Source organism: Euprymna scolopes, chromosome 42 (genome assembly GCF_053919585.1).
Source record: "Euprymna scolopes isolate OS-2025 chromosome 42, ASM5391958v1, whole genome shotgun sequence".
NCBI lineage: Eukaryota > Metazoa > Mollusca > Cephalopoda > Sepiida > Sepiolidae > Euprymna > Euprymna scolopes.
In genome coordinates this window covers 43,191,198-43,208,108 of record NC_136523.1, presented here as the reverse complement: position 1 = coordinate 43,208,108, position 16,911 = coordinate 43,191,198, and the positions used below count along the sequence as shown (strand labels likewise).

The following is a 16,911-nucleotide window of genomic DNA, read 5'->3' as shown; positions in this document are numbered from 1 at the left end:
CACGCATAAATATGTACAGCAAATGCACATACGTAAATGGGGGAAAAGCACATGCGTGATCACACATACATATATATATATATATATATATATATATATATATACATATACATATATACACAAACATACATATATATATGTACACATACACAGATACGTAAAAATACACGCATATATACATATATAAACATATATGCAAATACACATACATCCAAATGCAAACACTTACACATACACATATATATACATATACATACATATATATATATAAATATAAATTAGCTGGGAGGGGGGGGGAATTGAAAAATATTTTATGAATAATTTTTAAATTTTCAGGCGTTGTAGTTGAAGGAAAGAGAGAAAGAGAAAAATATAAATTAATGAATTATAAGTTACAAGTTTATTTTACTAATATAGAAATAGGTAAGAATATCAGTAAGTTAATCAAATAATAAAATTCATAAAATTATTAGGGAGATATTTATAATAAGTGAATAAAACACATACACACAGAAAAACACACACACAAATATACATGTAGAAGATACGTAACCAAATACAAATATATATAAACACATACATATACACACATGTAGAAGATACGCACAAACACAAATACATATATATACATACATATACACACACACATATATATATATACACACATATAAATACATACATACACACACATATACATACATATACAAACACACACACATACACACGCACACACACATATATATATATATATGTGCACATATATATACATATATATATATATATAAATTAGCTGGGCAGGGAGAGATTGAAAAAATTAATTTTTTGTTTTTAATTTATTATTTATAGTTTTTTGAATTGTCGGGCGTTAAGTTGAAAGAAAGAAATGAGAAATAGAAGGGTAAATAGGTGAATTATACGTTATAGGTTTATTTAATAAAGTAAAAAAACTAAGGATATCAGTAAGTTAATTAAATAATAAAAATTAATATAATTATTAATAAAATGTAGATAGTAAGTAGATAACAAAAACACACAAATACATACACATGAGTACACATGTAAAAAAATACACACATCAATGGGGGAGGAGCATGTGCTTGAGTATATGTACAAACACAAATACGAAAAATATGTAAATAAGCTTCGTGTTAAAAAATATGATAATTATTATTGAAAGAATTAGTAAGAGGTAAATATAAGAGAAAAGCGTATTATATATGTTATATGTAGATGGTAAATTAAATAATTAATTAAAATAGAAGGTAAGTAAATGATTAGTTGTTAACAAGTAGATAATAGACCGAGAGGCAAGTCGAAGGATACCAATTGTGATAAGTACGTAATTGAAATAATAGAAATCGAGACCTAATTATGGAAATAGCCAATAAGAGACTATGGGGCGAGAACCTTTAAATAATGACATAAGGAGTGATTAAGGCAAAGGGGGGGTACAAAAATGAGTTTGGTAAAGAGAGATGTAGCTAAAAAATGGTGGGATAAATAGGTGGGGGTTCTGTGGAGGGGTTCTTTTAAAATGAATGGGGGACTATATAGTTTAGGTTGTAAATAGGGTGTGTGTAATTCGTTAGTGTTAGATTTTAGGGGTGGGTTATAGTTATTATTAGAAGGGTGAGAAGTTGCTTAAGAGGTGGGATTTATAATGTTTACAATTAAGTGAGGTTTCAGTTTTTTTATTTAGAAGTTTATCTCTATCTCTAAAATTAGTAATCAGTAATTTTTCAGTTAAGCATAAATAACATGGGGAGTTTAGTGATTTACAGGTACTAGCTCTATTAAGAATTTCCCAGCTAATAATTGGGGTGAGGTTGTTTCGAGTAAGTAGTAGATAGTGGTTAGTTAATGAAGTACTATTGGGGTGGTTGGGGTTATTTAGGGAGCATTTATGCACTCTAAATCTGTCTTTGAACGTGGTGCTTTACAGAGATGATGGCCTTATCATTGTTGAAAACGCAAGCGGCCCAAAGTGCGAAGGCATTAAAAAGAACATTATCAGGGAACTGAAGAATATGGATCTAAAGATTGAAGTAACTTCCAACTTAAAAACAGTAAATTTTCTAGATGTTACCTTTAACCTCCCTAATAATACTTATGAACCATACACTAAAAATAATACATACCCCCTATATATACACCCTATGTCCAACCACCCCAAACACATTATTAAACATATCCCTAAATCAATAGAAAAAAGGTTTAGCGCAAACTCATCTAACTCCAGCATTTTTAACCTACACAAACCCTTCTTTGAAAATGCTTTAAAGGAATCTGGATATTCCAACCCTAATATTACATACTTGGACCCTAATAAACCCAACAATACAAATAGGAATAACAGATCCCGCAAAGTCCTCTGGTTTAACCCTCCCTATAATAATATGATAAAAACTAAATTAGGTAAAAAATTCTTCATGCTTCTTAATCACCACTTCCCCCCTAGTAATATTCTACATAACATTTTTAATAAGAACACTATTAAGCTTAGCTACAGTTGCACAAATAATCTAGAAAATAAAATTAAAAAACACAACAATAAAATACTAAATAACCACAACTATAATAACAATGGTCAAAATAACTGTAACTGCCTTAACAAACCCCAATGCCCGCTCCAGCAAAATTGTCTCTCAACAAATGTGGTTTACAAAGCAACTATTGCCCCTGCTGAAGACCCACAAAACAAAAAATTTTACATTGGCCTCTCAAGCACCACGTTCAAAGACAGATTTAGAGTGCATAAATGCTCCCTAAATAACCCCAACCACCCAAATAGTACTTCATTAACTAACCACTATCTACTACTTACCCGAAACAACCTCACCCCAATTATTAGCTGGGAAATTCTTAATAGAGCTAGTACCTGTAAATCACTAAACTCCCCATGTTATTTATGCTTAACTGAAAAATTACTGATTACTAATTTTAGAGATAGAGATAAACTTCTAAATAAAAAAACTGAAACCTCACTTAATTGTAAACATTATAAATCCCACCTCTTAAGCAACTTCTCACCCTTCTAATAATAACTATAACCCACCCCTAAAATCTAACACTAACGAATTACACACACCCTATTTACAACCTAAACTATATAGTCCCCCATTCATTTTAAAAGAACCCCTCCACAGAACCCCCACCTATTTATCCCACCATTTTTTAGCTACATCTCTCTTTACCAAACTCATTTTTGTACCCCCCCTTTGCCTTAATCACTCCTTATGTCATTATTTAAAGGTTCTCGCCCCATAGTCTCTTATTGGCTATTTCCATAATTAGGTCTCGATTTCTATTATTTCAATTACGTACTTATCACAATTGGTATCCTTCGACTTGCCTCTCGGTCTATTATCTACTTGTTAACAACTAATCATTTACTTACCTTCTATTTTAATTAATTATTTAATTTACCATCTACATATAACATATATAATACGCTTTTCTCTTATATTTACCTCTTACTAATTCTTTCAATAATAATTATCATATTTTTTAACACGAAGCTTATTTACATATTTTTCGTATTTGTGTTTGTACATATACTCAAGCACATGCTCCTCCCCCATTGATGTGTGTATTTTTTTACATGTGTACTCATGTGTATGTATTTGTGTGTTTTTGTTATCTACTTACTATCTACATTTTATTAATAATTATATTAATTTTTATTATTTAATTAACTTACTGATATCCTTAGTTTTTTTACTTTATTAAATAAACCTATAACGTATAATTCACCTATTTACCCTTCTATTTCTCATTTCTTTCTTTCAACTTAACGCCCGACAATTCAAAAAACTATAAATAATAAATTAAAAACAAAAAATTAATTTTTTCAATCTCTCCCTGCCCAGCTAATTTATATATATATATATATATATGTATATATATGTGCACATATATATATATATATGTGTGTGCGTGTGTATGTGTGTGTGTTTGTATATGTATGTATATGTGTGTGTATGTATGTATTTATATGTGTGTATATATATATGTGTGTGTGTATATGTATGTATATATATGTATTTGTGTTTGTGCGTATCTTCTACATGTGTGTATATGTATGTGTTTATATATATTTGTATTTGGTTACGTATCTTCTACATGTATATTTGTGTGTGTGTTTTTCTGTGTGTATGTGTTTTATTCACTTATTATAAATATCTCCCTAATAATTTTATGAATTTTATTATTTGATTAACTTACTGATATTCTTACCTATTTCTATATTAGTAAAATAAACTTGTAACTTATAATTCATTAATTTATATTTTTCTCTTTCTCTCTTTCCTTCAACTACAACGCCTGAAAATTTAAAAATTATTCATAAAATATTTTTCAATTCCCCCCCCCTCCCAGCTAATTTATATTTATATATATATATGTATGTATATGTATATGTATATATATATGTATGTGTAAGTGTTTGCATCTGGATGTATGTGTATTTGCATATATGTTTATATATGTATATATGCGTGTATTTTTACGTATCTGTGTATGTGTACATATATATATATGTGTTTGTATATGTATGTTTGTGTATATATGTATATGTATATATATATATATATATAGATATATGTATGTGTGATCACGCATGTGCTTTTCCCCCATTTACGTATGTGCATTTGCTGTACATATTTATGCGTGTGCTTATATTTGTGTGTTACTTATTAAAAATGTTTTTTTCTATTATTTAAGTTACTTACTTAAGCTTTCACCTATTTTATTTTATTTCATTAAAATAAACCTGTAACGTATAATTTCTACCTGCCCGGCTAATTTATTTATATATATATTATATTTAATTATATATATCATTACACTATCAAAATAAACCTGTAAAGTATAATTCATTAACTTATTTTTCCTTTTCTTTTTCTTTCCATTTTATAAACAATAAATATCTTTCAATCTCTCCCCGCCCGGCTAAATTACTTTAAACCCCATTTTCAACCCGTTCCTTCACTAACATTAACTCTCCAACCTGTTGCCATGGTGATCCTTTAAATTAACTGTTACTTATGCCTTTATCAACAAAAGTAGCGTCTTTTAAGTTTAAACCGTTAAAAAACACGTATATAAGAATTTACACATAATTAATATTTAATTATAAACCCCTCTCTTTTTTTAATACACTCCTACTACTTTAAACTCCAACGTCCTCTCCCCACCACTCCCCCTTCTTTTCTAACTCCCCTTTATCTACGATCTTTCCATTTTTATTTGACTTTATAACTTAGTCCATCTATGAATTCTGATGATGCTAGTTGGATTTTTCCTCTCTTTGAGGATTTTCCTCTAGTTGAAACAATTTGTAAACTCATTCTGGACTCACAGTAATAAATTTCCGATATACTGCTCTGACTACACATTGAGCACTTTAGTCCGGTTTTTTTTTTTTTCACCACTGGTAAATAAATATATATAATATATATATATATATATATATATATATATATATATACATATATATATATATGATGAGTCATGGACGATGAAACATATTTCAGTGGATAATTATATTTTTAAAATTATATATATATATATATATATATATATATATATACTAATTTGTAGCATTCTGAATTATACTGGGTTTATATAATTCAGTAATTGTTCATATACCAATAAATTTAAACCAAAAAATAGAGATGACTTAAAACATAAGCTACAAAATTATCATATTTCATAATTGAGCATTCATATGCTGTTTTAAGAAAAACCAAGACTTCAAAAAAATAGGTTGATAGCAAAAAAAGTGTATTTCATTGTTAGTTACATTGCTTCAAGACCATTTGGACAAATTCAAACATTACGTTGTTTGAAAATTTTCACAAGAACAGCCCTTCTTTAGACTTATTAAATAAAAAACACTTTAACAATGAAACATTAAGGAAAAGAAACATTTTCTTTATAAGGAAAAGAAAACAAGCGCTTGTTTTCTGGTTGTTTGAATTTGTCCAAATGGTCTTGAAACAATTGTAACTAACAATGAAATACACTTTTTGTTGCTATCAACCCATTCTTTGAAGTCTTGGTTTTTGTTAAAACAGTTTATATATTTGACTTTCTCATCAAAAAAGTAACTATTTTCCTTTTCTATTTTAAATATTTTCCAGATACATCTGCCTTACTTAAAAATGTTAGGTTTATTTTGATGTCTTTAGATAAAAAAAAATCCCGCACAATATTTTTGCTGATGAGGAGACTTAGTTTTCAAAAACTATATGATAAAATTATTGTCCAAGACTCAATATCTATTATAATAAAAACATTGTTTCTGAAACGATCGTACAATTTATTGATTTTGTTTGTTCTTCCTTATGAAATCAATTTTTAATTTTAATTATAAATTATCAATCATCTTGAGATATATAGTTTATAAATTATAAATATTTTGTCATAAAATTTTATGTACGGTGACTGTTTTTCTTTTTTTTTTTTTTCTTGCTTTATTTTTCTTTTTCTTTCATTATTTTTTTTCTCTGTTTTATGATGTTGCCTCATTTTGATTTTGAGGCTGAGTTGTTTTCATTTGCTATTCAGTCAGAAGATGCCGACAAAAAGTTGGTTTTAGCATAGGTCACAAACTGTACCAGTACCCCAAAAGTAATGTGAATGAGCATAGTGTTAGAGAAAAAAAAATGTAATGAAAACATGCTTACTAAGGACTCCTGGGCGATTGCAGGTAGCCCTGACAGTTATTAATAGACTGTAATAAAGCCCTTATACCCACTTGACGTAAATAACCTTGCCAAACCTGACAAGCAGCAAAATTCCACCTCTACACAGTAAAGATCCCTAGATGTAAAAAAGCCTTCTACTCTAATAGTTTCTTCCCTTGGACTGCTAGACTTTGAAATTCCCTTCCAGGTTCCTGTTTTCCCAACTGTACTGACATGCAGAAGTTCAAGTCTAATCTAAACATGCATCTTGCTGCTCCGAAATTTTGATATTAGCATCTCTACAAATTATGATATTAGCACCCCTACAAATTATGATATTAGCACCTCTACAAATTATGATATTAGCACCCCTACAAATTATGATAATAGCGCTTCTACATCAAAGTGGCACTGTGCCTTGTTTGGGGGTGAAAATACAATAAATAAAAAACTAGAAACGTTTTTTCATCTAACGATTAATCTATTTTCAGATTGCACTTGCGGCCATCCTCAACAGCTGTTCAATTAATAATATAAGCATTACAAGGTAAGTGTAATACAATGAATGTTATCTCCTTCGCCCAAACACAGAGTGTTAGAAAGTGATTCATAAAAGAGGAAAAGTTGTTTGAAATAAATGATCCAGGACAAGAGGGAAGAGTGATTCAACAAGGTAAACAAAGGCGATCGGAATTAGGATTGGTAATCAGCTGGGAATGACCAAAAGGGTGTGTCATTTTCACTCATCATTCACTCTAAGACGAAGACAAGATTTTTAGGAATTTTGATCGTTGGTCAATAAATTTAGGAGTCACAGTTAGTTTAGAGGTAGTTTTCAGTTTTCAACAGCTGACAACATCAGGAGAGCTTTAGCAGATCCAAAATGAGCTGATTTTAACCGACTGATAGTGATGACCTGAACAGACAACTCGGATGTCGGCACTAGCATTTGGAAAGTTAGTTTCCACACACACACAACTGATCTACACATAATGTGTCGGAGTCTGCATTTTCTTTTGTGAGTTTGCATCATTCTATTTTATTTTTATAATTGTAAACCAGTGTTCGCACCCTTGGCAATCGCCAAGACTACATGGCCAGAATGAGAACTAAAAGACATGAAGACGATTAAGAAACCAAGATAAAGTGTTGGGGACAGTGGTTGTTATGGAGAGTAGAAAATGTATAGTGGATGCGTTCTTGGCAGCCCCGTAACTCTCACTTATTCTATTTCATCTCTCAGTCCTTATTTTACAATGATTGATATTTCTGACAAAGGGAGAAGAAAATAGCTGTACACTGGGCTGCCGGCTTGAGATGTCCTTGGTTTCTCCTATTTTCAACATTATGGCCATGTCATTAATAAGGGTGCTGGAGATAAGCGTTTTGCCTGGACTGATGTTATTCGCCTGATAGTCAGGGACCCAAACCTTGGATTAACCTAAAAGGAGGCTGTTCTATCAGCAGGTGCAAACTACTGGGACTGCTGTATTGCCATTTGGTAAATGGATTCTGGACCATGCAGTAGATTCTGGTGGGGCAGAGTTTTATCGGAGTAGTCGCTTGAAATGTCCTTATTTTCTTTTCATTGTTTTTTTTTTTTTTTGTCTCTGCTCTAACAACTCTGCCAACCTTTACAGTCACTAATCTTTATCCTCCAGTGGCTTTTGGGCCTTGATAAGTGCTAACTCCCAAGTAAAACAACAAAAAAAAAAAAAAGGATACACATGGATTCATCCGAGTGTAAAACTGTTTCATCTTTCAATGACTATTGCTAAACAGTAGCGCATTGCTACTGTCTAGCAAGGGAACACTGTGTGTATGTAGTGTAATGATGTATTGAAATGAGGGTTGAGGACATGCGTTGCATGGAGAGAACTGATATGACGTTCTGCAAACTCACTCCTGAAATATTTCTCTCACTTTGTTTCTCTCTTATCAGACCACTGTTAGAGTATGGTGTCCTTCATATTTAAAATGTGATATCCAACATCTGGCGTGAGTTCAAAGATTGCCTTTTCGAATGGTGCAGGATCTATCAGATCTGCCCTATGAAAGTTTTATTATTTGCCAAAGAAATTGAATTGAATAATTTTTTTTTTTTTTTTTAATTGAATTTTCACCCCAAAACAAGGCACAGTGCCACTTTGATGTAGTGGACTACTATCTAGGATATAATTGTAGGGACATTATGTAGGGAGTTGAGCAGCAAGATATCTGTTTACATTACACTTAAATTCCTGCATGTCAGTACAGTCGGGAGAGCAGGAACCCGGAAGGGAATTCCAAAGTCTAGCAGTTCTGGGGAAGAAGCTTTTAGAATAGAAGGCTTTCTGGCATCTTGGGATCTGTACTGTATAGGGGTGGGATTTTGCTGTTTGTCGGGGGTATTTATGTCGAGGGAGTACAAGAGCTTGTAGTTCCTCGGAGCATCTACCATTAAAATACTTGTAAAACAGGCAGAGGGATGCAACATCTCATCGATGGGACTTCACTGTTGAGGTCCCTAAATCCCAGAAAGCTTTCTATTCTAATAGTTTCTTCTCTCAAACAGCTAGACTTTGGAATTCCCTTTCTGCTATCTGGCTGTACTGATATGCAGAAGTTTAAATGTAATGTAAACCATGATCTTGTTAATCTTTCTTAGGTATGGTCCCAAAAAGTAGCCCCTTACGTTCAAGTGGTGATATGCCTTTTTAGGGGGTGAACGTGAGTAAAAAAAAAAAATAAATAAATAAAAAATAAGCACTGAAATAAGTGGATAACATTGTTTTTCTCAAAACTTTTTCCAGTTATGTGAATGGTCAGTTGATGGAAGGAGCAACTCCGGATCTGAAGAAACGAACGATGCAACAGGTGAAGAGTGAGTAAAAAAAAAAATTTTTTAAAATAAAAAAAAATAAAAAAGATGCATTTTTTTTTTTTTTTTTTTTTTTTTTTTTAAAGTTTTGAATTTTTGAGATGAGGGCTGACTTTTTATATTAAATTGTATTGATTGGACTATCGTTCTCATCTTGAGTGTTATTTGTGCAACGTTTCAGTCGGATTGTCCTTCGGCCGCCTTCAGGCATGTTGGTTGTTATTTGGAAAAGAAAAGAGAAAAGTTACTGACTCCATAGATATTTTTGTATTCTGTGAGTTAGTATTTATTTTATGTTTTTAGTTTCAAATTTGTCAATCAATTTTTTCACAAATTCGAAATAATAACCAATTAATGTTGTTGAATAATAAATAGTGAAGTGGCTCCCGTTCTAGCACTGGACCAGAGTTTGGACAAATACTAACACCAGTTCTGAGCACTTGTTACACCAAATGCTTTATAAAACATATATGGTAGTATGGCAGGAAGCACACTCTTGTAGTGGTAGGCATCAGACACAAGGTTGAGTCAGGTGACCTGTCTTGAAGTTCTCGACATGAAGTCAGAACAATGCATGATGTTATCGTGGTGCATCCCTGTTCCCTCATCATTCCATCAATATATGACTAAAGCCTGTTTTTTTTTTTGTTTTTTTGTTGTTTTTTTTCACGATGGATCGAATTGATGTCGAATAAAAATAGCAAAGTAGCTCCCGTTCTGGTACCAGACAAGAGTTCGAACAAGTACCGACACCAGGTCTGGACGTTGTTCTGAGCTCCAATCCCTCGTCCCCCCCTCGCCAATCTTTCACGAGAAACACCCGTCTGGCTGAAACTACTGTCAATAATTTTCCCCACTCTTTATCTGTGCCTAAATCCAAACGTAGATTCCATGAGCAAAGCTTCTTTCTTAGAACTGCACGCCAGTGGAACTCTCTGCCGCTTGCCTGTTTCCCACCTGACTACAACTTGGACTCCTTCAAGTCCAACATAAACAAACTCCTGACAAACCGCCCCCTTAAGTAAGACACTCTATCAAAACCCCCAATACTAATGATTACTACAACACTATCTCATTGATTACTGTACACGCAATAACCCTTATCCTTGAGTGGCCCTCGGGCCTTGATAAGTGGTGACGCCCATGTAAAAAACAAAACAAAAAAAAACGTGTATGGTAGGAATGAACAAAGCTTCTTTCTTAGAACTGCACGCCTGTGGAACTCTGTTCCTTCTGCCTGCTTCCCACCTGACTACAACCTGGATGTCTTCAAGTCCAACGTAAACAAATTCCTGATGAACCACCCCCTTAAGTAGACACTTTTATGAAATCTCCACACTAACGTACTGTACTTACAATGACACCCTTATCCCTGAGTGGTTCCGGGCCTTGATAAGTGTTATCTTTTTTGTTTGCAGTGGCACAAGTAATGGTCAACCAACAAGAAGGACTGAAACCAAGCCACATTCGGCAGCTGGAGAAGAAACTAGAGAAATGTCGGAATCAGGATAACAATCCTGACAGTGAAGCGTAATTATCTTTTTTTAATAATTCGGATATTGCTCAAATACTTCCAGAGAACTTTCCCTTTTGGTCAGGAACTGTACAGAACTGTGAACGGAACTTTTCGTTTAATCCACAGAAGTAGCATACACTCTTTCTCTTATTTAATACACAGTGGTAGCGTGTTCTTGTTCTGTCAGCCATGACTGAGTAGATGTATTATGGAATTTGCAACTATATTTTTAAGTATCACCTGCATGGCTGCACTGAACCTTCAACCTCTGGAAGATTGTAACTTATAACTGAAGTACCTTGTGTCGCGTGTTGAGGTGCACACATGGAAATGCACGCATGAGAGCTGGTAGCAAATGCACTGAATGATGGGATCAGGTTGTCAGATTGATATCGTCAGTGGTGAAAGGTCAACTACTTGATGCATGCACCTGTTGGAGGTGAACGCAGCTGCACAAAGCAGGTCACATATATAGCCCAGAGAAAAAGGAAGAAGAGAACAGAAACCACAGTCAGTTGGCAAATCAACATCGCACAAGTGTGGCTCCATCCATCCACTTTCTGGTCCACTCTCTTCCTTGGGCACACACATTATGATGCAGTAATGAAAGAAACAGCAAATAAAAGTTTTATATTTTCATACAAAACAAAGTGTACAAGTTTTTCGTTTTGGCTGACGAAAAATTGACTGTGTAAATATGTTTCATGTATGCACTGAATTATGGGACCTTACGGAAAGATTCCCCGAGTTTGACAAGATATAACTGAAGAAGGTCGAAGGTTACATCAACCGAAATGAGGATCGCCTGCAACATCTGCCATTCCCATACACCATCCAAGCATAGTCATAACAATGCAATTTGAAATCTCTGATCCATTGAGGCGGATTAAAAATATATGGAATGAACCTAGTATTAAATTATTGTTGCAAAATTTAATGTTTTACTAAAAAGTTCCAATCTATTACCCACACCCTCTCTCACTGAAATAATTTGTCTCTGTCTCCCCCCCCCCCTCTGTCTTTCTTTTTCTTCAGAGTTAAAAATAATAGATGATTGGAATAGTCCATTATAAACAATTAGTAATATGATCTTGAATATTATAATTGAATATATGTTAACATATTCCTTGGTTTTGGGATTGAGTTATGTTTTTTAAAAAATCCATCTTTATTATTCTAATTGGCTGCAATCTGCTAATTACTGAGTCACACATTTCTTAATTAGTCCCAGTAAATTATTCTCACTCAAATAATGGTATTTATGATACAGGTAATAGGAACAACACTTGATTGGAAGGGAGGGGGGTCAATCGTACGTTTAGTTAATTGAGGCCTGAATTCTGAGGTGGACAGTTGGATTTTGGGTACGGCCAAGGAGATGGAGAGATGAACTGACAGCAAATGATTTGTTCCGAAATTGTTTTTTGGCTTCCTTCTTATTTATTTTTTCGTTTGTTTACTTTATTAATCGTTTTCTTTTTTCTGTTTCTTTTACGATTCTTTTTACTTTAGGGTACTTCTAAAGTCTGTGTGTTCTTATATATATATATTCTTATTTCTGTGTGTTTGTGTGTGTGGGTGTGCTCTTAGTTCTTGCCTTTAAAGTCTCGCCGTGTATGCGCAAATAATGTCATGCGTACATACCTGCTTGCCTTGTCCAGCGGATGATATCTTCTGGTCGCTGGGCTGCCATCTCATGGGGAGTGGTCACTGCTGCAGACAGACGCATTGATAACACAAGATGGATTTAAAGCTTCAATTCTTTTTATTAAGGCAAGCCTATCATGGATCCTGGTTGCCGTGGAAAGACCCTAATCTCCCCGTCTGCATTCTCTGCAGCCCAAAACCAACTCTCACATGTGTCAGTCAACCGGAAGCCTACAACTGCAATTCCTGTTACTCTTAATTTCCGGTGCATCTAACCTAGGTCATGAAAGGTGACTGAGTTTGGTGTCAAATCTAACCTTCTCTGACCCTGCTTAATCGACAATGGGAAATGCTTATATGACTTCTATTTCTAAAAGCTACCTATATAGCATTTAAGCTGGGATTCCCAATACTACAGATTGACACGGGTTCGACAGTAGATATAAATGTGTACTTCAACATGTAGAAGGTAGTTTTGCATACGCTCAGATTCCAACTGATATATATATATATAGGAAACATCGGCATCTGTGTTTTTCCTGTGTTTGTTTTTCTACTTGCGGACGTGTGTGTGTCTGCATCGACGGTCGTCAGTGAGAAAATGATGATACGGCCATAAGAATATAAAAAGATGTCGGTGGAGCAACGTGGGGTTACGCTGAGACTTCTACACAATATGAACTAGACTAAATCAACTTTGTAAACCAAAACTGAAACGGGATAACAGTTAGTTAGTTTACAGTTAGGATAAAAATTTAAAAAAAAACATTTGGTTTGTATTGTGTAGACGGATTAGAATTAGGGTTAGTTTATGGTTAGAATAAAAAATTTATAAAAAAAATAACTTATTTGGTTTGTATTGTGTAAATTGTTTAGTGAAGTTCATTAACATTTACAAATCTCAGAAATCTCCAGTGAAACTCTGAATCAATGACGTGAATACCAAAATTTTCTTGGATACCTAATTCCTAAAATGTACCCCATGTCGCTTTTTTTTTTTTTTTTAATGATAAACGTTGTTTTTTTTCTTTAGTTACAAAAAGAGGATGCAAGAAATGTTTGAAGATGAAGAAAACAACTGACCCAAACACTTTGTTCACTGATGCAGGTAAATATGAATCATTTGATATTTTAATTGCCATATGATTTATCGTGAAGTAATGTGATGTGACATATGAACAAAAACAAACAAAAAGGAAGGCAGATAATCCTCTGGCAATCTTTATTAGAGTTGCCTCCCTTTGTACAATCAATTTTTTTCACACATATGAAACTACAGCCAAAAAACAGAACAACTCCAAGAATACGAAAATATATATGGAGCCAGTAACTTTTTTCCTTTCTTTTTCAAGATGGTGATCAACATGCCTGATGATGGTCGAAGGCCACACTGACAGAAGCATTGCACAAATAACACTCAAGATGAGTTTGATCAAAACAAGTAATAAAAACAAAGTCGCATTTAAGTCATGAATCTCTGTATATATATATTTCATTTGGAATTTGTATACAATTTATTAAATTAGTATTTAAATTAACAAAAAGCTCTAATATCTATATCTATAAAAGTGAAAATGTCTGTCTGTGTGCGTGTACATTTCCCTACCAAAATAACTCTGTCAATTTTCGGTCTAGAGACTTGAGATTTGACATAAGAAGTATTGAAATTTAGGAAAATCTTTTTAATCATTTTTTTACCAGAAATTTGGCTGTCAAGGGAAATTCAATGATTTGACTTTTGAAAAATCTACCAAACTCCTCCACCAATTTTGGGTCTACACACTTGAAATTTTAAATGTAGGTTACTTGGACATGGATCAAAGTTTTAATTTGATTTGAGCCCCCCCCCCCAAATATTAAGTTTAAAAAGTTAAAAAAACAATTTAACATCTGTTCTCTCTATCAGATTACTCAACTAATTTCTGGTCTAAACATTTGAAATATTACATAAGGAGTATTCAAGGATAAGGCAAGCTTTTTAGTCAGTTTGGATCAAAAATTTAAGCTGCCAAGGGGTCAAAGTTAAAAAAAATTTGACCTTTGCGGCGTCTAGCAAACTACTCGGCCAATTTTGAGTTTAAACATTTGAAATTCATATATAGCGGGTATTCAGACATGCAGCAAGCATTTTAATCCGGGATTGGGGTGAAAATTTGGCTGCCAAAAAGTCAAAGTTGAAAGAGTTGACCTTTGCAGATTCTACCAAATTCCTCCACAAATTTTGGATCTAAAGATTTGAAATTTTAGATGTAGGTAACTTGGACATGGTTAAAACTTTGTATTTTGAATTGAGACCAAAGTAAAAAAAATGTTAAGGGGTCAAAATTGGGGTCAAAGTTAAAAAAAATTTACCTCTGTGGTGTCTACGAAATTACTCGGACAAATTTTGGTCTAAACATTTGAAATCTTACATAAAGTGTATTCACACGTAAGGCAAGTTATGAACAGTACATAGAGTCCGAGCAAAACCGGGCTGAACTGCTAGTTATCTATCTATATCTATAAAAGTGAAATTGTGTGTGTGTGTGTGTGTACATTTCTCTATTCCATTTCACTCAATGTTCATAAATAAGTTTTATCATTATTCGAAGTGTGAGTACATTTTTGAGCCATCTTTTTATATCTATATATCTATAAAAGTGAAATTGTTTGTGTGTGTGTACATTTCCCTACCAAACTACTCTGTCAATTTTCAGTCTACAGACTCGAGATTTGACATAAGGGCTATTGAGATTTGGGAAAATCTTTTTAATTTGTTCTCCTCCGTCAATGTTGGGTCTAAACACTTGAAATTTTAGATGTAGGTTACTTGGACATGGATCCAACTTTTTAACTTGATTTGAGCCCAAAACAGTAAATGTTAAGGGGTCAAAATTGGGATCAAAGTTTTAAAAAAAATTGGATCTCTGCAATTTCTACCAAATTACTCAGCCAATTTTGGGTCTAAACATTTGAAATTTTACATAAAGTGTATTCAGACACAAAAAACTTTAAGCATAAAACGTTTTTTTTTCCAGAATTACTGGATTCAACATTAAATAGGGTTGATATGCCATAAATCAGAACAACTAAACTTGTTTTGGCTTTATTTTATGGATATTGCTGGAGAGAAGTGACAATAGAGGGTTAACAAAAGGAAAGCTTGGAAATTAGGTTATAGTCAGCTAGCATACTTCCTAACTTCAAGTGTGGCCTTGTCACCACTTCCGGTAGCAGCCACATTTGAAGTTAGGAAGTATGCTAGCTGACTATAACCTAATTTCCAAGCCTTCCTTTTGTTAACCCTCTATTCAAGCAATTTCACCATGCGGTCAAGAAAAAAAAAAAAGAAAAAAAAACAGACTCTACATTGACAAGGATTTTTAGCATCGAAATATATCTGATATAAACAAATAAATTTGTATATATTTAAAAAAAAAATGCATTGTTTTCAGCTTTCAAAACATTCATTTAGATACGTAATTATTTTTTATATATATATATATATATATATATATATATATATATATATATATATATAAGAGTTAATATTTATACTATCAAAAATTTAACCATCAAAATTTGACATTATTAGAGATTAGTTTCATTTTTTATTTCTTTATCTTAAATCATCTTAAATATTTTGTATTTTAACTTTTTTCAGACAGAAAATATTCAGGGAGACAGAACCAAATGACTACGGATGTTGACAAAAACATTTTCTTTCGTCTATTTAAAAAAAAAAAAAAAAAAAAAAAAATCAAAGTTTGTTTGAAGCCATCAGAAGATTTTGGCTTGGACCACGTTCATATTTTTTTCCGTTGAACTTTTCCAATTCGGAATTTCTTGTTTTGTCTGACTTTCGGGGAAAAAAGTTTTTTTTTTTTTTTTTCTTAAATATTTTGGATTTAAAAAAAAAATATTTTTGATTTTTTTTCTTAAATATTTTGGTTATCTTTGATCTGTTGTCCTCCTCATCATTTATGTGTATAAATTTCAGAGTTTGTGATTGGCCTGAAGGATATTGTTGTGAATCAGGGTTTCTAACCTTTTTCGATAAACGCCCCCCCCCCAACACTCTGTTACTTACTACCACCACTTCCCTACATGCATCATTACTTAATAATGTTTCTATTTACTTGTCTCTCCACAAGGGCAGAGTTAGACCACAAGGTCGGTTTTTAATGTGGGGAAATCCAGCTTCTCAAAAAAGGGCACTC

At 32.8% G+C, this 16,911-nt stretch overlaps 1 protein-coding gene across 2 annotated transcripts in view; it reads left to right on the top strand.

Moving 5' to 3' along the window:
• Positions 1-16,652, top strand: part of LOC145267051 (cyclin-H-like) — a 50,552-nt gene extending 33,900 nt beyond the window's left edge. The window contains exons 6-10 of one of the 2 annotated variants that reach the window (XM_080122996.1): positions 7,181-7,236; positions 9,482-9,552; positions 10,968-11,079; positions 13,746-13,820; positions 16,356-16,652. In XM_080122996.1, coding sequence (XP_079979122.1) covers positions 7,181-7,236; positions 9,482-9,552; positions 10,968-11,079; positions 13,746-13,794 — 288 coding nt within the window. In that variant the 3' untranslated portion in view covers positions 13,795-13,820; positions 16,356-16,652. The remainder of the gene's footprint in view (positions 1-7,180; positions 7,237-9,481; positions 9,553-10,967; positions 11,080-13,745; positions 13,821-16,355) is intronic. The other variant, XM_080122997.1, reaches the window with a different exon arrangement.
• Positions 16,653-16,911: the final 259 nt, after the last annotated feature.